Source organism: Cryptomeria japonica, chromosome 11 (genome assembly GCF_030272615.1).
Source record: "Cryptomeria japonica chromosome 11, Sugi_1.0, whole genome shotgun sequence".
Lineage (NCBI taxonomy): Eukaryota > Viridiplantae > Streptophyta > Pinopsida > Cupressales > Cupressaceae > Cryptomeria > Cryptomeria japonica.
This window is the reverse complement of record NC_081415.1, coordinates 284,398,152-284,425,041: the sequence shown is the minus strand read 5'-3', so window position 1 is coordinate 284,425,041 and position 26,890 is coordinate 284,398,152. Positions and strand designations below refer to the sequence as shown.

The 26,890-nt window shown below is 35.0% G+C and overlaps 1 protein-coding gene across 1 annotated transcript; it reads left to right on the top strand.

Annotated features, from left to right (window-relative positions):
- The first annotated feature begins 1,322 nt into the window (after positions 1-1,322).
- Positions 1,323-25,654, top strand: LOC131050514 (uncharacterized). The gene is made up of 9 exons (XM_057984712.2): positions 1,323-1,697; positions 1,773-1,886; positions 1,970-2,268; positions 20,142-20,302; positions 20,442-21,787; positions 22,032-23,285; positions 23,382-24,128; positions 24,301-24,714; positions 24,846-25,654. The coding sequence occupies exons 1-9, from the start codon at positions 1,473-1,475 to the stop codon at positions 25,593-25,595; spliced, it is 5,310 nt and encodes a 1,769-aa protein (XP_057840695.2). The 5' UTR covers positions 1,323-1,472; the 3' UTR covers positions 25,596-25,654.
- Positions 25,655-26,890: the final 1,236 nt, after the last annotated feature.

Genomic DNA, 26,890 nt, shown 5'->3' with positions numbered 1-26,890 from the left:
TTTTTTAGTATTTTTACTAAGGAGGGTTGCAATCAGACTTTTCTTCATAAGTTCATAGGCTACCATTGTAGATATAATAGTGGCTTTTAGGCAGGATGTTCTTCATCTTGATCTGATGAATTGCTATCAGCGTTACACATTAGACCTTTGTCAGGTCCAACTGCTAATGTAGGAGAAATGACAGCTTGACGTTACCTGAAACCCTGAGAACATTGCACGATGGAGAAGCAATAGGTCGAGAGCAACGTAGAGTAGAAAATGAAGGTAGGAATGGATAGAGCATGGGAAACAATCTCCACTATAGAGGGAAAGGCAATATATACACATGTAAAAAATACATTTTATTTGATGCCAAAGTCCTTAACAACACATATAAAAATAATGCCCACCAATAAAAATAGAAATATTTATTGAGTGATCCCATATATATTTTAAGATATAATTAGACAGTTAAGTTGCATTATTTAGAAATTTAAGTTAACTGTAGGAACACGTGGCACTGTTTCCCTACCTATTGACCAATATAAGTGCACCGATATAGATAACACCTAGCACTCTCTGTTGTTAATTTGTTTGTATCTGTTTAATCGATCAGATGTACTCTTTGCTGTTAATTCATTGCAGGCTTCGCCGGAAGAAGAGTCCGACCCCTCTTCATTGGATTCTAATGGTACAAAGACTTGTTGCTGACTTTATAATGTTATCCAGCTCATCGTGTTGAAATATATATTTATCGGGAGAGCAATAATACGATGAGCTGGATTGAGGGACACGATTAGACATTTGCTTCTGAAACATCTGCTAACGTCCAAAACGAAATCATAAAATATATGTGAAGTCCTTGCAAGTTGAATAGATCAACGGTCCCATTTGCTTTTCTTGTGGTCCTTTATTACTTCCACTACATGCCACCTGTCACGCTCTTCGCTTTTTCTTGCACCCTCACTGTAATGTGTCCCATCATTTCAGAGATGGACAGTTTCGTATTTTAATCATAATTGTTTTTCATTTAATTTTAAAAAGCTCGATAAAGCTTGTACTTTCACAAACCTTTTAATTTTACTTAACACCAAAGCTTAGAGATTTTAGAAAACCCTAGTCCACGGAACCATAGCTTTCATTTCCAACTTGCATTTCCTATGTAGAAGAACTGTTCGCAGATAAATTAATTATCACCTACCAACCAAACAGTGTCTCCAATCGACCATGCACCGAGTAACTTCTAGAGACTTCAGTCCACATTGTTCACGCGTGCACTGTTACACCAATCCGCAATTAAATTTGCAATTAACTCTTCTCGAGTCTTCGAAACATTAAATATGTATTTGCAATTAACTCTTCTCTAGAGCTCGTTCATGTCTCTTCTCCTCTGTATTTCTGTGTTTCGGTTGTTTTTATCAAGAACGGGCTGAAATTCAGTTCTCGCCCTTTTATTCAGTGTTTGGAGATTTGTTTGCAAGTAACCTAGAGAAATGGTTAAGTGTTGGCCGTGTTGCTCTTCTCAGAATAAGGTGAGGAGTCCTGTCAATGAAGAAGTCACTCACTCCTTGCCGCCTCCTTCAATACCCAACACATCTTCGCCTACTCCTTTCAGCGAGTCCATGAAGCCAATCATTCAGCAACTCGAGCTACTTCATCCAACTGAGCAGATCGATCAGCTCATCGACTCCATTGACTATCTGCTACAGAAGATCAAGGTAAGCTACAGTGATTCAGACAACGCTCTATCATTAACTTTTTATTCGTTGTTTAATCGGTCATCATTATTGTAGGCTTCGCCAGGAGAAGAGTCCAGCTCCTCCATTCCGTTGGATTCCGTAGTCTCCAACACAAGACTGGGTGCTGACGTTATAGATAAAATTTCGACACAAGTGGAAAACAGCAAGGTAGGAGGAGCTTAAATGTTTGTTCGAAAATATCACAGATGATTATAGGATTTTAATAAAAGAAGGTAAATTTGTCTTGTCAGGAGGTATTTGCGGAAATGGGAAATCTAGCTCTAAATGGGGTGAAGATGGTGGGAGAAGCCCACTGGGTATTCTTAGGATTATCTGTGGCCGCATATGCACTGGAGAGGTGCGTGACTGTCAGATCTAACGTTTCCGAGTGTATGGAGCTGTTACAAAAAATTAGTCTCCTGGCAAAAGATTTGAAGCAGTTCAACGAACTCATGCCTGGAGAGAGCGATAGACTAGGCAAAGCGGTTCAGATCGTACTGGAGGGGGCAATCATGTGCTGTAGTTACATCGGCAAGGGAAAAATCAGCAGGTTCGTTACATTCAACACATTTATTTATGTGGCTCGTCTTAAATTTTAACTACTATTACAAATTTGTTGAACCGTTCCATAGCCAGACTGTTTATCGTTTATGCGCTGTTATTTTTGTTATGCTCTATCACCTTAATGTTTGCACGCACTCCTAGACTGTTTATTTTATGCTCTATTATTAACTGTCGCGGTCACGGTCACGGTCACTTTTGTGGGTGATATTTCGAACCGTCCGTCGAAAGGTCAGCGGAAATCGCTTTTAAACAAACCTGCTTGGGATAAAAACAATAGGTTGACCGACTTTAGAGTAGAAATATTGAAATCGTCGACCCACCTACTGTTTTTCCATGTCGACAAAACATAACAACCATGGGATGTCATGTTTGTTAACAACAAACTCACCTTTTCAACGATCAACCATTTATAACTAACAGTTACACGGGAAGTACGTGCAACGATAAGCTGATAGCAGTTATTTTGATTGGAGCATTTTTTTGGTGTGTTTTTTTGAAATAAAAGAAAATGTTAAATATATTGTTTTGTAATGTAAAATGATATTGAAAGAAAGAAAGAAATTTATTTTAATGTCCACGAGATTTAACAAAGTCTACGGAACAACACATCAAATCTAACCGATTTTTGCAAATGTGCTCGCTTTCTATGTAAAATGCTGACAAGTGGCCCCAACCTTTCGACACAATCCTCGTTGAAAAAATCATACCAAGATCCCACAATCAATAATTTATTATACTTGTCCCTAACATCTTTGAAGGCGTCGCACTAAAAAATGAAGTGTGTTTCGGTTACAACTTTTCCAGATGTGCAAAAAATACACTCTTTCCTCCCAAGTTTTTTTTGTTCTTTTCCAACGACCAGTTTCAATATGGAGTTGATGAGAGTTAGTTCTTAATTGAGTAATAATACACTTAGCTTTCCACAAAATATTAGCCCTTATATAAGCTTTTTGATGATGATCATAAGCAGGATTGAACTCCGTGATATAATATTTTTTCTTTCTCGCTAACTCATTACCCCAAGCCCACTTGTGAAACTTATCCATAACAAAAGCCTTTATTTATTTACTATTTGTGGGACACGAATTTAGGTAGATATTCCATTTACTCAAGCATTTAATGTTTTGTTGCATCCAAGTCTTCTTTCTTTTGCACAAGGTGTCAATGAAAATCGCTTTAGGCCATCTTCCTTCCTCCATTTGCCCAATTCTTTTGAGATAACTAATGAGATGAACCATAGCAAACGCTTCAATAGGAGCAGCCCCAGTTTCATTCAACATGATATCATAAGGAATTGTATTTTTAATCTTGAACTTGCTTGTTATCAAGTGCGTTTGGATTTGCTCGATCTGCTTCCACTATGAACCTGAAGTGCTACTGGCCCACAATTCACAACCATAGAGAATAACATGAATAACTAAAAGCCCAAAAAGAGTTTGGGAGGCCTTTCAATCCCAAAGCTCTGCTTGTTTACATATGTTTTGAAGAGCATACCAAGTTTTCCTACCACCGAGGATTCTTTTCTTCCTGCAACCATCCCAATTTAGATTTTTGTTGAAGTCAATCCCAAGATATTTATAGTCTGAAACTTCTTTAAGAATATTGTCTTCTTTCTTTTGCACAAGTTGTCAATGAAAACCACTTTAGGCCACCTTCCTTCCTCCATTTGCCCAATTCTTTTGAGATAACTAATGAGACAAACCATAGCAATCGCTTCAATTGGAGCAGCTTGAGTTTCACTCAACATGATATCATAAGGAATTGTATTTTTAATCTTGAACTTGCTTGTTATCAAGCGCTTTTGGATTTGCTTGATCTGCTTCCACTGTGAACCTAAAGTGCTATTGGCCCACAATTCACAACCATAGAGAATAACATGGATAACTAAAAGCCCAAAAAGAGTTTGGGAGGCCTTTCAATCCTAAAGCTCTGCTTCTCTACATATGTTTTGAAGAGCATACCAAGCTTTCCAACCACCAAGTATTCTTTTCTTCCTGCAACCATCCTAGTTTAGATTTTTGTTGAAGTCAATCCCAAGATATTTATAGTCTGAAACTTCTTCAAGAATATTGCCTTCAAAGTAAAACTTATGTTGGTTTTGTTTCCTCTTATTAGAAAAAACCATGATTTATGTCCTGTTGATTTTGACTTGCATATTGACCATTTTGCAAAAGTGCTCCAAAGCATACAAATGCTCTTGCAAACCAAGAGCTGTTTTAGCAATAACAATGAGGTCATCCGCATAAAGAAAAGTTTTATCACAAATTCACCTAGACGAACACCATCACCATCATGAGAGTTTAACCACTCTTCCAACTTGTCAATGTATAAACCAAACAATGTAGGAGATAACAGACACCCTTGCTTGACCCTGATATCGCTTCTAAAGCTTTTGGAGAGACCATCAAAGGTTTTGATTTTGACTTTAACCTCCTCATAAAGCCTATGGACAATTGCTCTTAAGATGAATGGGAATCCCAAGATCTTCCATTCTTTTCCAAAGTTTAACCCTAAGAACCATGTCAAAAGCCTTTTTGAAATCAACAAAACAGCAAAAGCTCTCTTCTTTCTCTTCCTATCTTTTTTCAATTAAATGTCTCAAAGTGATACCATGATCAACTGTGGAATGCTTAGGTCTAAAACTAGCTTGCTCTTTTGCTCACTTACCATTCTCTTTTGCCCACTTGCTAATTCTATTCTCTATCATGCTGTCGAATAACTTTGCAAATAAAGGGCTAATCATAATGGTCCTGTAATTAGAGGGATTATTGAAATCCCTGCTCTTAAAAAGAGGAATGGCAAGACTAGTGGTCTAATCTTTGGGAAAACCCTGTTGTATGATGTTAAAAAATTTCATCATGTGTGGCGCCAAAGATTTCAAACCCCATTTCAAATATTCTGCTTGAAGATCAACCAAGTCTTTTGCTTTTCCAACACCCAACTTTTTTATACCCCTTTCAATTTCCTGCTTTGTAAAAAGATCTAATGAGAAGTCACTAATAATATAGTTTTTTAGATAGTCCAATGTATGAAGGTTGTATTATGAATATAAGTTTTATATATAATTAAATGTAGTTTGTGAGAATAATGGCTTGTGAAAAGGAATGCATAAGCTTTGTTGAGAAGTTGGCAATGAATGTGAGTGTTATACATTTCAATGTGTGAGCGACTATATAATTTTTACAAAGTTACTGTCTAAGAAAAGACAAGTTAAGATCAAAATGGTGCTACTGAGTGTCATTTACTGTGCCTTTTTATTTTTAGTGTGGAGTGCATGAGACCAAAGCAAGTTTTCATTGCCATTGCACAAAAAGGATGCAATATTTTTTTTATTTTTGTGTTGTGGTGTGTACATAAAACGACAAATGTTGTGGTTAACTATGACATGAAGAGTCGAGGACTCTGCTGAACATATTAATAGACTGTATTTGCGATGACAAGTTATTTATAATACAATCTTATAATTTTTATATATAATTATAAGTATTTTGTGAGAATAATTGCCTTTGAATAGGAAATGGATAATCCTTGCTTAGACGATGCCAATGTATGTGATTGGTAACTGTTTGTAAGCATGAGCAAATGTTGCAATTGGAGAAGTTTGTAATGGGTACAAAATTTGATTTATTGGCATTTTCTTAATTATAAATCAGAAAATTTAGGAATAATTTTACTATTAAATGTTGTGGGAAATATATGATTTGAACTAGTTATTTGAATATTTCATTAAATGTAAATATGAACAAAGTCAGATTATATCAGCATATCAATTTCCTTTATTTTTTAAACTTTAAGGTCTATCTCATAAGATACATTCAATAATGAAACAAACATAAGATTAATCATTAAATGAGACAAACATAAGATTAATCATTATATGAAACAAATAGTTGATATTCCTTAAGTAAATACATTGTGTGTCAGCTCATAAGCCCCCACTCATAATCATAGATTGATACACACATTTTCATTCCAAATGATTTGCTATTAGCAAATTATTGAATTCATCAATTCATTAAGCAATTATTACACATTATCAATAATATGCCATGGATTCCCAAGTCCAACCATAGGGTCCCCACATGCGTCCTTTCCTTAGAAGAATTTAAAGCTCAATTTAAACACACTCAATCCAACCACCTTCTACAACACAACTCTAATTTTGGACATACATCTCTCCTGCACCTCGGATCCACCTCGCGGCCTTCCTTCTTGCACATGGGTTCATGATTACTGTTCCCCCTGCAAGTTTGTTCCTAATGACAGGTATTCCATTCAATGTACAAGCATTTTGCACAAATAAGTCAAGCAGGAACTAGTCATCACAAAGGTATTGGCCATAGATTTGAGATACATGATATCGTCAGGAATCTGCATAGCATTATACCACATCCACTCTTGGCCAAATAAAGTGTGTTTTTTGTTCAACTCCGCTACATAATGGATATCATGTTCCATGGGGGTAACAAGTATAATGCAGACACAATTAACAATTCTAATGAGTCATGACAATTACAAATTCTAAGCACAACATTTTCTGATTTTGTGCACTTGCACTTGTTAAAGTAAGCATGATGCTTGAACCTTTGAATGCTTGAAAGACAGGGCAGTGCCAACTATGAAGAGATTCCTAGTCATCAAATTTAAAGTGTCAACTTATTATTTTATGAGGCGATGAGTTTAAACATGGTTAGCATCTAAGTTGCTAGCTTCCTTATACAACACCAAATCATGTTCTACATGTCATGTATGTTGGCATTCCAATTACAATGAGAGATTGTTGGCATTTCAATAAGGATATTGTGAAGGTTGTTGATGATTATGGATATAACTGATTAAAGATGTTTATTGTCTTAATAATATTATTTTGTCATTGATGTCAAGAAATTGATTTTCTGACTCAGTATGATGTTGCCATATCTTAAGAAGTATGATTTGATGAGTATAAAGATGTCGGTAAGTGACACAGATAGAATGTGATAATGAAGGGGATAAATAAGTTATTCAATGGGCAACTATTACTGAGCTAGACAATGATGAGATCATGTTGTTTTGATTGTTTTGATATCCTATATTCAAGTGTAATACTGTTTTATATTATCGAGCAGAGAACCTAGTCGGTAAACCCTAAGGTTATCGATATCGGTTAATGAAGACAGAATGTCTACCGAGTGAAGTTCAGTATTTATCGAGTAACAATCGAGTTGTAACAGAACGCATAGGATGAATAAAAACATTATTAAATGAAGGATGCTAATGAGCTAGAGATTTGTAAATGATTGGTATGTCGTGTATGAAGTTTGTTAAGGATCTACGGCAATGGAAAATCAAGAGGAAGATCTAAAGCATAGATTGAACCGCAATAACCTAGCACAAGTTCCAAGGAAGAAATGCAAGTTCCAAGGCGAAGTAAAACGTTATTCAGATCGAAGAATACTTTGAACCTAGTCAAGATTGAAGATTTGATGGCTATGATTGATCATGGGAAATGTGATCAAGGAGATTAAGCGGTTAGCAAATTGTTTATAAATAAGAAATTGTTGATGAACAATGTATGCGGGCAAATGTATGCACAGTGATGCTACAGAGGTGATTACCAAGCACAAAAGCTTGAAGATCTGATTGAAGAACAGATTAAGAAGCCGAACAAAGAGATTAGATAGATCTTATTACAAGATTATCTTTAGTATATTGAGCACATAGAATCTGCTTCAACATTTTAGATGTGAAGTTGCAGATATATTTTATTACTGTTTTTTATTTTGTAAATGATAGAAAATCTCTTAACTGAGTGGACTTAACAGTCTTATTTGTAAATCCTCTAGCAAGGTGACATTTTGATTGAGTGTTTGAAATCCTTTGAAAAGGTCACTTCTAACAAAGTGAAGATCCTAACAGATCTGAGGGAAATCCCTTAACCGGGTCACATCTAGCAATGTGTTTGTAATCTTTAACAGGATTAGCTTTTAACCGAGCATACTCTAGAAGGGTATATTTCTTAGTGGGTCTGAAATCCCATAGTGGTTTTTCCCTATTTGATTTTTCACGTTAAATCTAGTGTTATATGTGTTGTGATGTTATCTGTTTGTGAGTTTGCACGTTTTACAGTTTTGATTGCATATATCTGATAAGGCTACCGAGGTTGAATCTATTGAATATATTGAAGATTAAGTTTGTATGATTCACCCCCCCGCGCTCATCTTATTAACAATTGGTATCAGAGCTTTGGACTCCAGAAGAAAAGTTTAAAGGCACTTGAGAAAAAGATCCGAAGATGTATAAGAGGGATGCACAGAAGCTGAACAAGTCAAGTTTCTCTACATGGCAGAAAAGGATGAAGCTGCACCTATCAGGAATTGGAGAATATGTTGTATATTATCTGGAGAATGATTACATTGCACTGAGCACCTTCTCGATGACAATGGAAGAGATAAAGGCAAAACAAGAACATATTCAAGCAATGATTGAAATAATATTTGCATTGACCGACTCAGAGTTTAATGATCTGGAAGACTGTATTGATGCTAAGGCAATGTGGACCAAGCTCATATCTGTGTATGGTGGTGACGAACATGTTCAAAGAGCAAAAGTGGATAGTCTAAGAGGACAACTGGAATAAATGAGAATGAATGAAGGTGAGAACATAACTTAGTACAATACAAGGTTAAAGGAGACTGTCAATCAAATCAAAGGAGCAAGAGGAACTATTGAAGAAAACGATGTAACAAGTTGCTTAGAACACTTCTACTTGCTTATGCCATTCGAGTCTCTGCAATCAATGAATTAAGGTTTGTACCTAACATGCCAGTTTCTTTGGATGCTACTATTGGTAAGCTACATGCATTTGAGTTAAGTAATTTTGATAACAGTGGGTCTTCGGTAAATAAAGTTGAATTTGCATTCAGTTCTTTTCATATTGGTGAATCTGATGATTACAATGATAGAATGTATAAGTATACTGAAGAAAATCACAGTGGAGCAAGTGAAAGATTTCACAAAAACATGGAAGAGGTACACAAACTATATGAAGAAATAAAAAAGCAAGAAGAGTTTGAACCATTATTATCCAAAAGGTTACCAAGAGGCAAAGGTAAGTATAAAGGAAAGCTACTTTTGAAATGTTTCAATTGTGATAAGATAGGACACATGGCTTCTAACTGTCTTGACAAAGATTCTACTGAAAAGAGAGAATACCGAGATAACAAACAGAAAGATAATCATTACAGAGGACACCGAGACTTCAGAAGAAGAGATAGAAAGACATGTCTAATAGCTGATGAGGAATCAAATGATGATAAATCTGATGAAACTGAAACAGAGGAAGTTGTTTATGTGGCTATCAAAGATAAATCAGATGAAGAAAGGTATGAAGAAAAAGCTTTAATATCTCACATAAATACTAATGATTCTTGGATCATAGATAGTGGATGCTCACATCACATGATAGGTGATAAACACAAGTTTGTTAAATTAGAAGATTATGATGGAGGTTATGTAAGATTTGGTAATGATGCACCATGTCCAGTAAGAGGTAAAGGATCCATAACACTTCTTGACAATGCTAAATGTGATGATGTATACTGGGTTGAAGGTTTGAAATACAATTTGTTGAGTGTAGCACAGCTAAACAATACAGGATACTGAATAGAATTTCAGAAGGGATGTGTCAAAGTTCATGAAAAACATGGAAAGCTGACTGCTACCGGGACACAAACAAAAGGTAATACATTTCATCTTGACTCAACTCAGAACAATTGTCCGTATGCTAAAATAGATGATACCTGGTTATGGCATAAAAGGTTTTGTCATGTAAATTTTGATAACCTAATCAAAATAAGCAAGAAGCACCAAGTAAGAGGTCTACTAAGCCTAGAAAAACCTGTGAATGCAACATGCCGAGGATGCCAGATGGGTAAGATGACAAGGTCAAGCTTTACAAGTAAGTCCTACACTTCTAAAAGAATTTTAGATCTTGTACACACTGATCTTTGTGGTCCAATGAAAGTTCAAAGTTATTATGGAGATAGATACTTCATATTATTTGTGGATGATTACTCAAGAATGATGTCAGTTATGTTTTTAAAAGAAAAATCAGAAGCTTTTCAAATGTTCAAATGGTATAAGGCTAGAGTTGAAAAAGAAACAAGAAGACAGCTGAAATGTCTAAGATCTGATAGAGGAGGAGAATTCACTTTTGATGAATTTAACCTATTTTGCAATGATCATGGTATAAAGAGATAAGTGTCTGCACCGAGAACACCTCAGCAGAATGGGATAGTTGAAAGGAGGAACCGATCTATTGTAGATTGTGCAAGAACCCTGATGATAGAAAAGAGGGTACCTCAAACATTTTGGAGAGAAGCAATCAGCACAACAGTTTACACCCTGAACCGAGTACAACTGAAGAAAGGAACTATGAAGACACCGTATGAAATCTGGTATGACAAGAAATCTAATGTAAGTTATTTTAAAATCTTTGGAAGTAGATGCTATGTTCACAAAGATGATAGAAATGGAAAGTTTGATCAGAAAAGTGAAGAGGGAACATTTCTAGGTTATTCTTCTAGAAGCAAAACATTTAAATGTCTGATCAAATCATCTAACAAAATAGTGGAAAGTGCAAATGTGAAAATTGATGAATTTTCAGAAAGAAATGATGAAGGTGACTCCAAAGAACTAGAAGATTATGAAGGATTTTTATATGTTCAACCGAGAAGTCCTACCGAGAAAGCTGCTGAAGGAAATGAAGAGAATACCAAGTGATGAAGAAGATCATACAGAGCCTATCGAGCCTATATTAGCCAGATATGTCAGAAGGAATCATGCATCAAGTCAAATTATAGGAGATAAGGATGATCCAGTGATGACAAGGAACAAATTGAGACAAAACACATGTCTGATATCTGAATTTGAACTGAGAATAGTAAAAGAAGCATTTAATAGTGAAGATTGGGTAAATGCTATGACAGAAGAGATTGATCAAATCAAGAAGAATGACACATGGACACTGATCCCAAGACCGAAAGACAAAAATGTAATCGGTACAAAGTGGATTTTCAGAAATAAGCTAAATGAAAAAGGAGAGGTCATTCGAAATAAAGCAAGACTAGTTTGCAAAGGTTATGCTCAAGAAGAAGGAATAGATTATGGTGAGACTTTTGCACCTGTGGCAAGGCTTGAAGGAGTAAGAACATTGTTAGCATATGCTTCTTACAAGAATTTCAAGGTATATCAAATGGATGTCAAATGTGCATTTCTGAATGGTATATTAGAAGAAGAAGTCTTTATTGAACAACCTGAAGGATTTGTTGAAGAAGAGAATAAAGATCAGGTATGTAAATTGAACAAAGCATTATATGGTCTGAAACAAGCCCCCAGAGCATGGTATGAGAGATTGCACTCTTATTTGATCAAGATTGGATTTATAAGGACAAGTGAAAACAGTAACATGTATATGAAGCATGATGAGGACAATAGGATACTGATTTTAGCCATATTTGTTGATGATATTATTTTTTATGGTAATGACTCTTTATGCAAGAACTTTGGAAATGAAATGTGCAAAGAATTTGAGATGTCATTAATTGGTGAAATAAAGTATTTTATAGGTTTATAGATACTGCAAATGAAAGATGAAAATTTCATTACTCAATCCAAGTACATAAAGGAAATCTTGAAGAAATTTGGAATGGAGGACCCTAAACCTTTACAATATGTTGTTCACAACAGGCCGGATATAGCACATGCAGTAGGTATTGTTGCAAGATTCTCTACAGATCCCAAAGAAACCCATATGACAACAATCAAGAGAATTTTCAGATACCTGAGAGGCACTGAAGATTATGGCTTAGTGTATCAAAAGAGAAATGATTTTGATTTAAAAGTTTATACTGATGCTGATTGGGCAGGCAACATTGATGACAGGAAAAACACAAGTGGAGGAGCTTTCTTTTTAGGAGAAAGACTAGTGAGTTGGCTTAGCAAGAAACAATGATGCATTTCACAGTCAACAACTGAAGCTGAGTATGTTGCTGCAGCATTGAATTGTACCAACATAGCATGGATTAAACAATTGTTAGAAGGCATAAATGAGAAAGTTACTGAGCCAGTAACTATATTCTGTGATAATACTAGTGCCATTAACATTTCAAAGAATCCTGTAATGCACTCTAAGACAAAGCACATCTCTATCAAGTATCATTATCTTAGAGAAGAAGTTCAAGAGAAGAAAGTGGTGTTGGAATATGTTAACACAAAGGAACAAATAGCATATATCTTCACCAAGCCACTGCCCAGGGACAATTTTGAGTATCTCAGAAGCAAGCTAGGGGTCCTTCCCCTATCTTTTACTCACTGACAGAATTCAGTGAAAACATCAATTCGATGACTCGACAGAATACTTTTTATGAGTTGATGCTGATTTACACACTTTAGGAGGTTTTCTAAAGGTGTGCAGAAAACAAAACAGAGAACAAGAATTGAAGACAAAATGCTTTGACCGAGACTGAGTTGATACATAACAACAAAGAAATCACTTCTTAGAAGAAGAAATCATGTATTAGTTCTTTTACTTTTTGACATTGTTGTCAAAGGGGGAGAAGACTAATGACCGAAGGAGGAGACTACATGGAGAAAACCAAAACAAAGAGGGAGAAGAATAATGACAGGGGGAGAGCATTTCAGAATCTCACAGCAACGAAGGAGGAGACTACATGGAGAAGACCAAAAGAAAGAGGGAGAAGACTAATGACAAGGGGAGAGCATTTCAGAATCTCACAGCAATTTGAATCCGAATCAATTAGGTCAAATCAATTGGTTTTGCCATCAATGCCAAAGGGGGAGATTGTTGGCATTCCAATTACAATGAGAGATTGTTGGCATTTCAATAAGGATATTGTGAAGGTTGTTGATGATTATGGATATAACTGATTAAGGATGTTTACTATCTTAATAATATTATTTTGTCATTGATGTCAAGAAATTGATTTTCTGACTTAGTATGATGTTGCCATATCTTAAGAAGTATGATTTGATGAGTATAAAGATGTCAGTAAGTGACACAGACAGAATGTGATAATGAAGGGGAGAAATAAGTTATTCAATGGGCAACTATTATCGAGTTAGACAATGATGAGATCATGTTGTTTTGATTGTTTTGATATCCTATATTCAAGTGTAATATTGTTCTATATTACCGAGCAGAGAACCTAGTCGGTAAACCCCAAGGTTATCGATATCGGTTAATGAAGACAGAATGTCTATCGAGTGAAGTTCAGTATTTACCGAGTAACAACCGAGATGTAACAGAACGCATAGGATGAATAAAAGCATTATTAAATGAAGGATGCTAATGAGCTAGAGATTTGTAAATGATTGGTATGCCGTGTATGAAGTTTGTTAAGGATCTATGGCAATGGAAAATCAAGAGGAAGATCTAAAGTATAGATTGAACCGCAATAACCTAGCACAAGTTCCAAGGAAGGAATGCAAGTTCCAAGGCGAAGTAAAACGTTTTTCAGATCGAAGGATACATTGAACCTAGTCAAGATTGAAGATCTAATGGCTATGATTGATCATGGGAAATGTGATCAAGAAGATTAAGCTGTTAGCAAATTGTTTATAAATAAGAAATTGTTGATGAACAATGTATGCGGACAAATATATGCACAATGATGCTACAGAGGTGATTACCGAGCACAAAAGCTTGAAGATCTGATTGAAGAACAGATTAAGAAGCCCAACAAAGAGATTAGATAGATCTTATGACAAGATTATCTTTAGTATATTGAGCACATATAATCTGCTTCAACATTTTAAATGTGAAGTTGTAGATATATTTTATTACTGTTGTTTATTTTGTAAGTGACAAAAAATCTCTTAACCGAGTGGACTTAACAGTCTTATTTGTAAATCTTCTAGCAAGGTGACATTCTGATTGAGTGTTTGAAATCCTTTGACAAGGTCACTTCTAACAAAGTGAAGGTCCTAACAGATCTGAGGGAAATCCCTTAACCGGGTCACATCTAGCAATGTGTTTGTAATCTTTAACAGTATTAGCTTTTAACCGAGCATACTCTAGAAGGGTATATTTCTTAGTGGGTCCGAAATCCCACAGTGGTTTTTCCCTATTTGGGTTTCCACGTTAAATCTGGTGTTATATGTGTTGTGATATTATTTGTTTGTGAGTTTGCATGTTTTACAGTTTTGATTACATATATCTGATAAGGCTATCAAGGTTGAATCTGTTGAATATATTGAAGATTAAGTTTGTATGATTCACCCCCCCTCTCATCTTATTAACAATGTAGTAAGTTAAATTGCATTTTTTTTATCCTTATTCAACTAAAGAGCCATGTTTTCAATATTAACATACTCAAACATTTGCATCTTTGGAGTTGTTAAAGCCTAATGAGAATTAATTATGGACGAGAGGTTGTGAAGAGAAACTGAGACGCAACTAACTTTTATGAAGAAAAGCTTCATCTTAATTGAATTATTGTCTCAAAATTACCATGCCCATTTCCAACACATTGGTAAATGGTTTGAGAATAATGCATCTCCTAGAAGTGATTCCTATTGTGTAGCATTGCATATACATAAGCTTTGTGTTTGGTAATAGTCGATGAATGCTATTAAAAAGTTAAAATGATGTTTGAAAAAAAATATATGTTATGATCCTACCTGTATTACAATATTAGATTATTAATGCTTAAAAGCATCTAAACATTGGCTTTAATAATTAACATTCTCACTATTTACCATCTAATACTATCATGCTAAAAAGATACAATGTAGCATCAGTGTCTAGTCTCTACTCAAATGACTAATCCCTTTATCTTATGTGAGTGAAAACTTGGGGAGTAGAAGGGCCATTAAAAAAATACCTAATACATAAAGTAATACAATGTAAATGATCTAAAAATGTTTTTGCTACTTTAATTATCTTCTACTCTACATATAAGTTGAAAACATACAAATTTGTAAACATATGAATTGTCATGACTCGTTAGAATTGTTAATTGTGTGTGCATTGTACTTGTTACCCTTGGGATGGAACATGATATCCATTATGTAGCGGGGTTGAACAACAAACACACTTTATTTGGCCAGGAGTGGATGTGGTATATTGCTATGGAGATTCCTGACGATATCATGTATCCCAAATTTATGTCCAATACTTCGCGATGAATAGTTCATGCTTGACTTATTTGTGCAAAATGCTTGTGCATTTAATGGAATACCTGTCATCAGGAACAAACTTGCAGGGGGAACAATAATCATGAAACCAAATTTTATGAGGCGATGAGTTTAAACATGGTCAGCATCTAAGTTGCTAGCTTTCCTTATACAACACCAAATCGTGTTATGCATGTCATGTAGTAAGTTAAATTGCATTTTTTTTATCCTTATTCAACTAAAGAGTCTAAAAAGGTTTTTGCTACTTTAATTATCTTCTACTCTACATATCTTCGACTATTAGCGAACACAAAGCTTATGTATATGCAATGCTACACAATAGGATTCACTTCTAGGAGATGCATTATTCTCAAACTATTTACCAATGTGTTGGAAATGGGCATGGTAATTTTGAGACAATAATTCAATTAAGATGAATCTTTTCTTCATAAAAGTTAGTTCCGTCTTGGTTTCTCTTCACAACCTCTCGTCCATAATTAATTCTCATTAGGCTTTAACAACTCCAAAGATGCAAATGTTTGAGTATGTTAAATTGAAAACATGGCTCTTTAGTTGAATAAGGATAATGGGTTAATGGGTGTTCCAAGTCCCTAAGAAAAGAACTTTATATTTATTAGTTACTTATGAGTCTAGATGAAATAAGAGTATGCGATCCACACCCCTTAGATCAAAGTTTAGCAATCTTAGCTATGTTATAGTTTTTACTAGACCAAACATTTCCTAACCAGTAGGTATCATAATTAATAAATATCCAATCTATGAAAATATCTTTAGGCTATAGTGAATGTGTACTTCAGGTATCTCAAAGATGTGTGGATATATAACTTTTTTACGATAGTGAATACATAGGGATTTGTAGATTTTTATTGGGTTGAAGATTTGGATATTGAAAGGTCAACTAGTGGGCATGTGTTTACCATTTTTGATAGTGCAATTAGTTGATATGTAATATGATTTTTTTCATCACATGACAAAGGATAAGAGGGCCAAGGTTAAAAAGGGTTGAAATTTTTTAAAATGGAACACGTTCCATTATAAATGTATACAATGGAACGTGTTCTCATTATATACATTTATTTACAAGAGACAATAGATTGATTCATACTTGTTGAGATTTCATTGAACCGAGAATTTGCTGGTCCACAAACTTTTCTATCATAAGAATCTATGACCATTATTCCATTGGGTTCATGTTTGTGTCCCATCGATATCATTGAGTTATCAAGTCATGAATCGACTGTATTTCCGCCTGGTAACTTTTGACAGGAAACCCACATAAAGTGAAGACCATTATATGGCGTGCTTGTTTCTCCCAACCTCTCTTATCTTTTTGTTTTCTTGTTTTTGCTAGACCACATTTTTTATCTTTTCGTTGGCTTGGCTTTGGATATCATGCCTCCTAGAACAACGGATTCTTCACTAAGATTAACAATGATGATTGATTGATTGATTTGTAATGCAACAATAACATAGATTGTCAATCAAATTGAAAAACAATTACATGCCATAGCAACTATTCCAATTATGTGGTCACAATATCATATCATATCATATATCATATGTCATATATCATATATCATATATATGTGATCATGATATCATATCATATATCATATATACGTGTTTCTTTTTCTATCATTGATACCCATATTTTTAAAAATTTATATAAAATATGATAAATATCAAAATTTTATTTTTATTTAGTATAGTCATTTGATCTGTAATATGATTTTTTTCATCACATGACAAAGGATAAGAGGGCCAAGGTTAAAAAGGGTTGAAATTTTTTAAAATTCTGAATATTCTTTGATGAACCTTATGATCTTATAGAAGCACATATATAGGTTAGCTAGATAATTTCTACCCTTGACAATTAGTTATTGGTTATTTCCCCTTTTTATCCTTTTTTGCAATCCATACAAGTGGGTGAATGCTAGAATTAGGGTGTTTTGTTCAATTTCAAATAGAGGAAAACATTTTATTTACTTAATATAAACTAGTATCTGTACTATTATACCCACATGAAGAGTGGTGAACCACCTAAGGTGACACTCATTTTCTACTTATAATCAGATCGATGATGTGTGTCATTGTAAGATGTGTAAGGACACGTAAGAGTGTAGCTAAAAGGATTACTTGTAAGAGGAACTTTGATAAAAATATTATTAGCAAGTGTAAGCACATATTTTAATAGATTGAATGTAAGAAAAATGGGTTGTCGAAGTTGGTAGGTGTAATATTTGACTAGGGGATTACTTTTACACATTGGGAGTTACATTCTATTCATAAACTTTTGACCCCTCAAAAAGGGAATCCAAGTTGGGTTTCTTGTTTTGGCACATGGATAAGGAAATTTCTTGGGGTTTCCTAGTTCATCTATTCGAATCTACTCAACCTGGTGATTGTTTTGGTGAATAATATCTTTGTCTGTTAGTGTATGGTTGTATCAGATATGTATCAAATGGATTTGTGGGTTGGAGTAGAATGGTTATGGAAGATCAATAATCTTACATTTTAGTTGGATAGAGGTTTCACTTTGAAAGCTATCTATGTTTGTGTTAAGAGTTTGTGCAATTCCAAGATTTTGTAGAGGAATGCTTTGCATTCCTTTTCTTGCTAGTACTTTGAGGATGTTGTGGATCATTGGATTACAGTCATAACACGTTGTAACTCTTTTGTGGTGGTGAACATGCCTTACTTTTGGGTTTGGATCTAATATTTGGGTAAGACAGATTGATATGAGTTGACTTATGTGTCATTGGTTCATGCAATTGTGTGTAGAAACTTTTTGGAGATAATTGGAAGGTCTGTTGACATGGTGTGAATCTTCACACGTCTCTTTTTCCTTCTGCATATTTTTTTTTGGGTCGATGATGCATATACATGTTACATCTTGAAGTCGACCTAATAGAGATTATTGATGATCTGATTGGTATATAAAGGAAATATCAATTGTGTTAAGATATATGATATGAAGATGTGGATGTAAGATGCATGATGTGAATGTGATGCAAGTTTGAGGTGATATAGTGGTTCAGATGAGTTATTGTGTAGAGATAGAAGTAGGATCATATGAGTATTAAGTTATGAACTGTTATCTGCATATTGATAGATGTTATTCTTATTTGTAGTTCAATCTATTATTCTTATTGTATGTAGACATATGTTTTGTATCTTTCCTTGAAGCAGTGCGCCTTAATCGTGCACGTCTCTCTTTTGTATCTTTCCCTAAGGTTGTGCACCTTATCCTACAAGTCTACAATGAGATCCTTGACCTATGGCCTAAATATATGTAAACACTTATTACATATATTGTGAGTTTAATTCTCACCATGGTTTTTCCTAGTTTGGGTTTCCACGTAAAAATATTGGTGTTCTTGTGTGGGGTTTTTGTTGTTTTAGTTATTCTCTTTCATGTATGTGCACAATAATTAATATCTTGAAGACTTAATGGAATAAATGTTCTTAATATAATCAAGTTTTAATATATATTGATTCACCTCACCCCCACTCTCAACATTCGGTAGTGTTTAACAATCCACTCATCTTAACTCCAAATTTATTATAGATTACATTCTCAGTTAAGTGATAATATGACATATAGATAAAACATGGTATGATATATAAATGATCCAAAGTATCCCTTGTGAATATCCAAAAACATATTTGGCATCCAACAATTGGGTATTTTTCGCCAATAAGCTTATATGGAACATTGGATATCAATCTAGGCAAGAAACAATATCAACAAATGTGATGTTGGAAACACATAAATAATTACTCCTAAAAATAAAATTTTAATCCACAAGGAACTTGTTACTATGGAGTGGTTTTCTAGTTATAATCCTATATAGAGGCTTATAAACAAACATGTGCATAAGTTGTTAAATGAGACACACAACTATTGACACTAGATAGTACACAAAAGACACTAAAAGAATAAGGTTATATAGGAAAGATTTAAGTCAAGCTATGAATGACACTTACCCTTTTTTAATTGTCTAGGAGTGAGCAATAAGTTGAATACTTAAAGACCACTTTTTGTATGAAATTAGTATAAAAGTGGATTAATTCCATTTGTATTAATATAGTGAATATAGTGATCTATTGCTCATTCCCTTTGGAAAGACTCCAAATGCCTTTACAAAAGGATTCAACCCACTTTTATGCTAATATAGTAACCTTTGATCATCCATAGGTATGAGAACTAAATAGTCTCTTTTGCGCTTCTTGTTTTACTTGAAAGTCTAAGAACTCCGGATATTTTGGCTTCATCTACATGACTAATGAGCTGATTATTTCTAGAACACCTTGACAATTTGTGTAATTTGATCCAACTTAAAAGAAATTATTTGTATATCCACTTTTTCAAATAAAAAATAAATCTTATACAATTTTACTAAACTTATGAAAACAAGTGACATTATATCCTAATGACACACTTTACTTTATTTTATTATATATAGTTCCACAAAGATTCACTATTTTTGAAAAAAACAAGAGTAAACTTAAATAATCCTCAATGCGGCAGAATAATATAATATTGACTAAAATAAGATTAATTGTAAGCTCGACTAAATATTACATTATGATGCAAACAGTATTTATTTCTTAAAAAATAAATTATATTGATGTGGAGTTATTCTTTGTTGACTTGTACAGGTATTGGTCCGCCGCAGCAGCCAAAGATCAGCTAGAAAAGACAAAGCAAAGTATAATAGATATAAGAGCTTCTCTCGACTCTGCCGTTGGTCTGCAAACTCTTCGACAAAATACTTTCCGTTATGACCAATCGCCTTTCGAGCTACTTGATTTTAAGCCAGGTAACACCCTCTTCTTAACCATTGAATTTTTCCTGTGGAAATGAGAATTTTGAAGATTGTAATTTAAAATCGTTTTCTTTACAAGTTGGGATGCCAGTGTTGTTTCTAACCTTTCTAGTTTTCACAAAATCGAAAACAGTGGGTATCCAAGAGAAAGTTGAAAAGGTGATGGAATTGTTGGATATGGAAGGCAGCGAACCAGCGCTTGCCGTTGTCTTATGCGGGTTCGGAGGTGTGGGCAAAAGTACACTTGCTGCTTCAGCTATTCAGAGTTTGAACTGGTCAAAACTCAGGGCTAATCCCGACTTCAAATATTGCAGGGTAAAAATAAACTACGAAACTCCAGATATAGAATCCCACATCAACGTCCTCCAACAAAATATAATCACTGCTTTTGGAGACAGGAAAATCAAGGTGGAAAGTTCCGAAGAGGGGCGAACAAAGCTCCAAAAGGTCATGGAAAATAAATTCTGCTTTCTTTACATCGACAATGTAGTTGACAAAGAACATCTCGGGCGACTCTTACCCAAAGATTTATTGTGGTTCACTAAATCAAATATGTCCAAGGAGAATTCGGAGGAGCAGAAAACAAAACTGAGGATATTGGTAACGTCCAGGGAAAAGAATCTGAAACCCAAATTCAATATCAACTGCAAGGAATATGAAGTGCATGCTTTCCCCGATAAAGCTGCTGAGCTCCTCCTGAGAGAAACGATCCTCCAATCACAAGGCCAATTCAGTCTCGACTTTGATGAAAGAAGTCTCATCACTTCTGTGGCTCGAGCATGCAGAGGTGTTCCGCTAATCTTGTCCGTCTTCGGGAACCACTTGAGAGCGGAAAGAGAGGAACGAAGTTACAGGGAAGCCCTTGAAGCTCTTCGGCAGGGAAACCTCGATAGCTTCACAGACGAAGATATCAGTGGAAAGCTCTTTTTTGTTTATGACAAAATTAGGGACGAAGAAGAAAAAGATGCATTCCTTGACATTTGCAAATATTTTTATGGTTGGGAATGGAATCTAGTTGGCAATATTGTCGACCCTTCTAGACTTGAGTCTCTTTACAGAAGAATGTTGATAAACAAAAGCGACTCAGGTGAAGTCATTGTTCATGACATCCTTCGCTTGATGGGAGAGAAAAAGGCCGAACAGACAAGGATTTCAAATTATGAGGAGTTTTCTGAAGTCTTCGAAGATGGTGAAGGAAAGCTTAAAACTAACAAAGATGTGAAAGGCATCTCTCTCGGCAGTGAGAAGTTGCTAAGAACGATAGAATCAAGACACTTGGATGCGGTGTGCCAGTCGTTGAGAGTACTAATGCTAAGAGACTGGGTAATGATCGATGGGCTTCCTTGCAAGAAAGCTTTCAAAAATTTGAGATATCTCAGTGTAGGGGATTTGAACGACTTTCCATTTGAAGATGCTTTCAAACTGCAGAAGCTCACGGTTTTCATCAACAGCTCAAAGGGTGGCATGAATTTGCATCGGGTAAGGGAGAATTCTTTAAATAAGATATAACGAAATAATCTGGTTATTTTTATTTTTTTAATCAAATTCGCGACAAAACGTTAAAAAATATGAGCAGTCAAATAAATTTATATACAGAATTTGCAGTTTATAAAATTACTGCTTTCTTCAATTGGTATTTACTTGATTTTGGAAGCCGTTATCCGCATTTCATTTTAGTCCATTGTGACGATGATGGTAATAGCGTTATTTTTTTTGCGTGTAGCTTCCACGGAGTCTGAAAGTAATCTCTCATGAAGTAGCAGATCCTGATTGCCGTTCGTTTGAAATACTTCCTTTGCAAAGTCTGTCTTCTTTGGAAAATTTTATGGTGAAAGGGAGGAAATCAGTGAAACTTCCAGAGGAATTGCATCTTCCTTCGTCTCTAGAAAATCTCCAATTCAATTGTTGCAGTCAGTTACCGAAAGAATTCATCAATCTGACTGCTCTTGAGCGCTTGAGTATGGACAATTGTGACTTGGAGTCTTTGCCTCAAGGATTCGGAAAACTCAAGAAATTGAAGTATTTGAGCGTGCAACACTGCACAAATTTGACTTCCCTGCCGGGAGAACTCGGGCTGCTATCTTCAATGATTAGTCTGAGGCTGAATGGATGCACTCTTCTCGAAAAGTTACCTGTTGACCTGGGGGAGCTGAGTGCGATTGAAGAGCTGAGCATGGGAGAGTGTAGGAATTTGAGGGAGCTGCCTCAAGGCTTTGGCGGATTGTCTTCTCTCCACAAGTTGGACCTAACTGGATGCATCAGCTTGCAGCGACTGCCAGAGAGCTTTGGGAAGCTTCCAATTCAGTCGCTTAATCTCCAATCACTGACGAATTTAGATGAGCTTCCCGAAAGTACTGGAAACATGCCATGTCTTACTCAATTGAAATTGATTTCCTGTAACGCGTTAACTACTCTTCCCAATAGCTTTGTGCAGTTGAGCTGTTTAGAGACCTTGGAAATTGAGGATTGCCATAAGCTTGTAGCGCTTCCCAGAGACTTTGGCCAGCTGAGTTCCTTGAAGGAGATGACCGTGAGACGCTGCTCTAAACTTGAGGAGCTGCCTGATGGATTTCAAGCACTGCCCGCCTTAATGACCTTCACATTGATTGATTGTAGATGTTTGCTGAATCTTCCGGCAGGGTTTGGAGAACTCGTATGTTTGGAAAACTTATGGCTAAGGGGCTTGCCTATCTCAAACCTCCCCGATGGATTTGGGAAGCTCAAAAGATTAGAGATGCTAGACTTACGTTTTTGTCGGAATATAGAAAGATTGCCCGATGATTTCGGAAGTTTGGCGTCTTTGACTCTGTTATGTTTTCGTTCATGTACCAATTTGGACGGCCGAGAAATGGAGAAAATAGTGAAATTAAAGCTCTGTTATTTAGTAGTCATTGGTAAAAGCCCTAAATTGATTGAGAGGTGGGAAGAAATGCGGGAGCAAGAGGAATATCCTCTGGTGGTACTGGGTGGTTCCTCGGTAAGCCGTTGATTACTGCGGTGTTTATTACGCGGGAATCTCTTTGAAATCTCAATTGGAGATATATGACTCATGGTTACTATCTGTTGTGTGCAGGACATCGAAGAGGAGTGTCGCGCAGCGAAAGTGGGTTTGTTGGGCGCGAGGTGCATAGAGCTAGACAGCGCTACACAACAACTGGTGGAGCGCTCGACTTCCATTTTGTTCGAAGTGGACACAATTGTTGCAGTGATCGCCCTTCCTGTCCACCTGGAAGATCATCATCATCGGCTTACAGAACGACTTGTAGGGATGGCAATGGAAAAAGCAAAGACGGGTTCCGCAGGACGCCTGCGAATTGTTTATGTGAAGCAAGTAAAACGCAAGGGCGAAACAACAGAAAAAGAAGAACAAGAAGAAAAAGCTTGTTTCCGACATATTTTAATGTCGGCGCCGAAAGGCTCGTATGCCATTCCTTCCAATGACAGCAGGTGCCATCGTCTCATCACTTTCACTCTCTTTCGAAGGAGACTCTTTGATGCCAAGAAACTTGTTTGCCGCATGCTGAAAATGCGGGTAGATTATAAAGGAAATAAAATCTTGGAGTTGAGTGATTTTATTGGAGAGGATGACATTTCAGGACAGTCTCTCCACAGCTCAGATGTACAGGATGACATTGCAGGAGACGAAGAAAATGAAAATTCCAATAGCATTGGTGAATTTATAGAATGTATATGTGCAGGGAAGCTTCCAGGAACAGCAGAGCTATCTCAATCTCCGCCCAAAGAAAGTATGTTTACAGAGTTCCTTCAAATATTGAAGAAAAACAAAGCAGATCACCTCATCGACAGCAAACGCAACAAGGTACGGTCACAATATGATAAAACTATAAAATATTATTTTTATACAAGCATACAAATATAAATTTGAAGTAAATTGATGGATAGATATATCGCTAAAACAAATATTGGCTGTGTTCAAAATGAACATCAAACGTGTCCAATTGATGCTATTAGTTGTAACATGCATGTTTCAGGTAGAGCTGGATCAACTAAAGGGAAATGTGGTGGGTATCTTCATATGTGATCAAAACACTCCTGAGTATACAAAATTGCAACAGATCTATAAAGAAGTCAGGGATAAAGGTTTGAATTTTGAAGTGCTTTGGATTCCTCCTGAAAAATTTCATGGGATTGGTATTTATACAAGGGCTCTTCAAAAAATGATCTGGAAAGCTCTTCCTAATCCTAATTTGGTCAAATTGGAAAACACAGACCCACATTTTATTATATTTGATGAAGAAGGAAGTATTGGAAATCTACATGCATTATCTCCAATGATGATATGGGGTGCAGAAGCCTATCCATTTAGCAAAAGCAAGATTAATGAAATTGTCTCTACTATACAAAGTAAATTCAGCTTAAATTTTCTCTTTCACAAAATTAATTTGGTAAGTTGTATAGTTAAAGATGATTTTTTCCATAAATTTAATATAGTTTTTAAAATAAATTATAATTTTATACTTTAATGATATTATTTATTGATATTAATTAATAACAATTTTCTTTCTATATGTTGCAGGTGAATAAAGAAGCAATACAAAATAAACTGATTTTCTTATATGCTGAACCTCCAAGTCAAAATTTTGAAATGAAATTTAAGTTGGATCAATTAGCAGAACTCCATGGTAATTTTGAAATTATATACGTGGGATGCTATTTTGTGGAAAAAGATGACATATCAACATTCAAAGAAGATTATGAAAATGTGACACAAAAAATAGATTGGCCCAAACTTTCATTTGAAGATATGATTACATTTTGGTATCGTTGCAAATATTTATATGAAGAAATGAAGGACCAATCAAATGCAAACATTGAAGAACTCAAAATTCTTCCTAGGTTTCTATATTTTGAAAAGAGGTGGTTAATTGTGCTAGATGTTGATGGCATAGTAACAAGGAGTGGATATGAAATGGTGAAGATGATGTGTAAAAAATATGATGAGAAAAGAGGTGGAGTGGGTGCTATAGTGAAAAATGAGTTGTTGGAAAGTCTAAAGACTGGAAAATGTAATGAAATAGTGAAGATATTTTTCAAAGATACAATCATAAACCATCCAGAACATTTACATAGTTTGGTTAGAGATTGTAGACAAGGAGCATTAGAATATATTTGTGACATATGTGGTTCTTCTAATGTACTTAGATGGGACCAACAAAGACGATTTAGATGTCACCAATGTGATTGGGATCTATGTCCAAAATGTTGGAAAGTGTTTGTAAAAAGTCAAGTACAAGGCTTATCCTTAACTATAGATAAAGACAAGTAAAAGATTCTCCTCTCACACTTTCTCCTCAAAAAAGAAATAACATTTATACATTTATAATATCTTCATAAATATCACTTTTAAAACATCCGTAGTCCCGTTGTAATTTGGACTAGGATAAAAATCGGACATCTTATCTGCAGCGAATTCAAGCTGTTTTAGTAGTGATACCATATGCCTTATAATTGAGTGCTAGTGTAAGCGGACCCGAGATGTCTGTTTAGAATATAATCTTATACTATGTCTAAGTCTATTTGGCTTTGTTCTTTTAAAAGTTGTAAACAATAGTGCTTTTGTCTTTTAAAAATTCTGCAGGATTTGGCAGACGTGAATCCCAGGTTTGGAAAAGCACTGGCAAAGAATCTAAAGAAAATTAAGATCAGATTAGCAGGGGTAAAAAACATAAAATTTGCTGGGAAAATAGGATGGTAAAAAAATCAGATTAGCTGGGATTATAAGAATAATGAATAAATAATGGTTGAGAGTTCATTGATAATGTTTTGTGGGGAATATATAATTAATAATATGAGATTGGAAGTGAATTACGAAGGATTAGGATTTTAAATATATTTAATAAAAATATATGAATTTAAATGATTAGGGTAAAGGGTTTGAGTGGATAAAATTTAAGTTATATTTAAAGTTACATTCAATTGCATTTAGTTAAATAGTTTTATAATTTATAGTAATAGTATACATAGATTTTTAGTGAATGTGTTTCTAATGTGATTAGTTATATTATATTATATCAATTAGATTGAAGATCTTAAGATTCAGAATTTAGATGTAACTACTCTTATCTATAACAAAATTTGACCATGAGGTAATAGATTAACTTAGTTTATGATAAGTTAAGAGAAAAAAGAGAAATTTTGGATCACTTGAATTTTTCATAATTAAGAAAAATCATTAAAAAAATATCAGAGCCCATGTTGCAACATTGGGATCTCTGGTTTCACTTGGGCCCTTAGTTGGTGTGTGTGTGTCTACCTTATGTTGTATGCTTGTCCTTCTTGATGTGAGGGTGTGATTGAACAAACTCTACTTGTGTGTAACACGTGTGTTCACACTTTGTTTACACCACCTTGATGTGGGTGTTTTGCGAATAACTATAGGTGTTTTGTCTGCTTATTGAAGTCTTGGTCTACGATTTCTCTTACTTTGAAAGAGAGTCGTATGTACCTTCGTTCTTGATTTGTTTTACTCTTTTGACTAATCCATTTGGGTTGGTTGTTAATATCTTGAATCTAAAAGTACGGTATGTGCTTGTTTATGGTATTGATCGATTTTAATGATTG

Excerpts from the sequence above, each read along its gene's own strand:
- LOC131050514 (XM_057984712.2), top strand. The coding sequence starts at position 1,473 with ATGGTTAAGTGTTGGCCGTGTTGCTCTTCTCAGAATAAGGTGAGGAGT. Across the intron at positions 1,887-1,969 it reads CACAAGTGGAAAACAGCAAG|GAGGTATTTGCGGAAATGGG; the intron begins GTAGGAGGAGCT and ends TTGTCTTGTCAG. Across the intron at positions 21,788-22,031 it reads GTGGCATGAATTTGCATCGG|CTTCCACGGAGTCTGAAAGT; the intron begins GTAAGGGAGAAT and ends TTTTGCGTGTAG.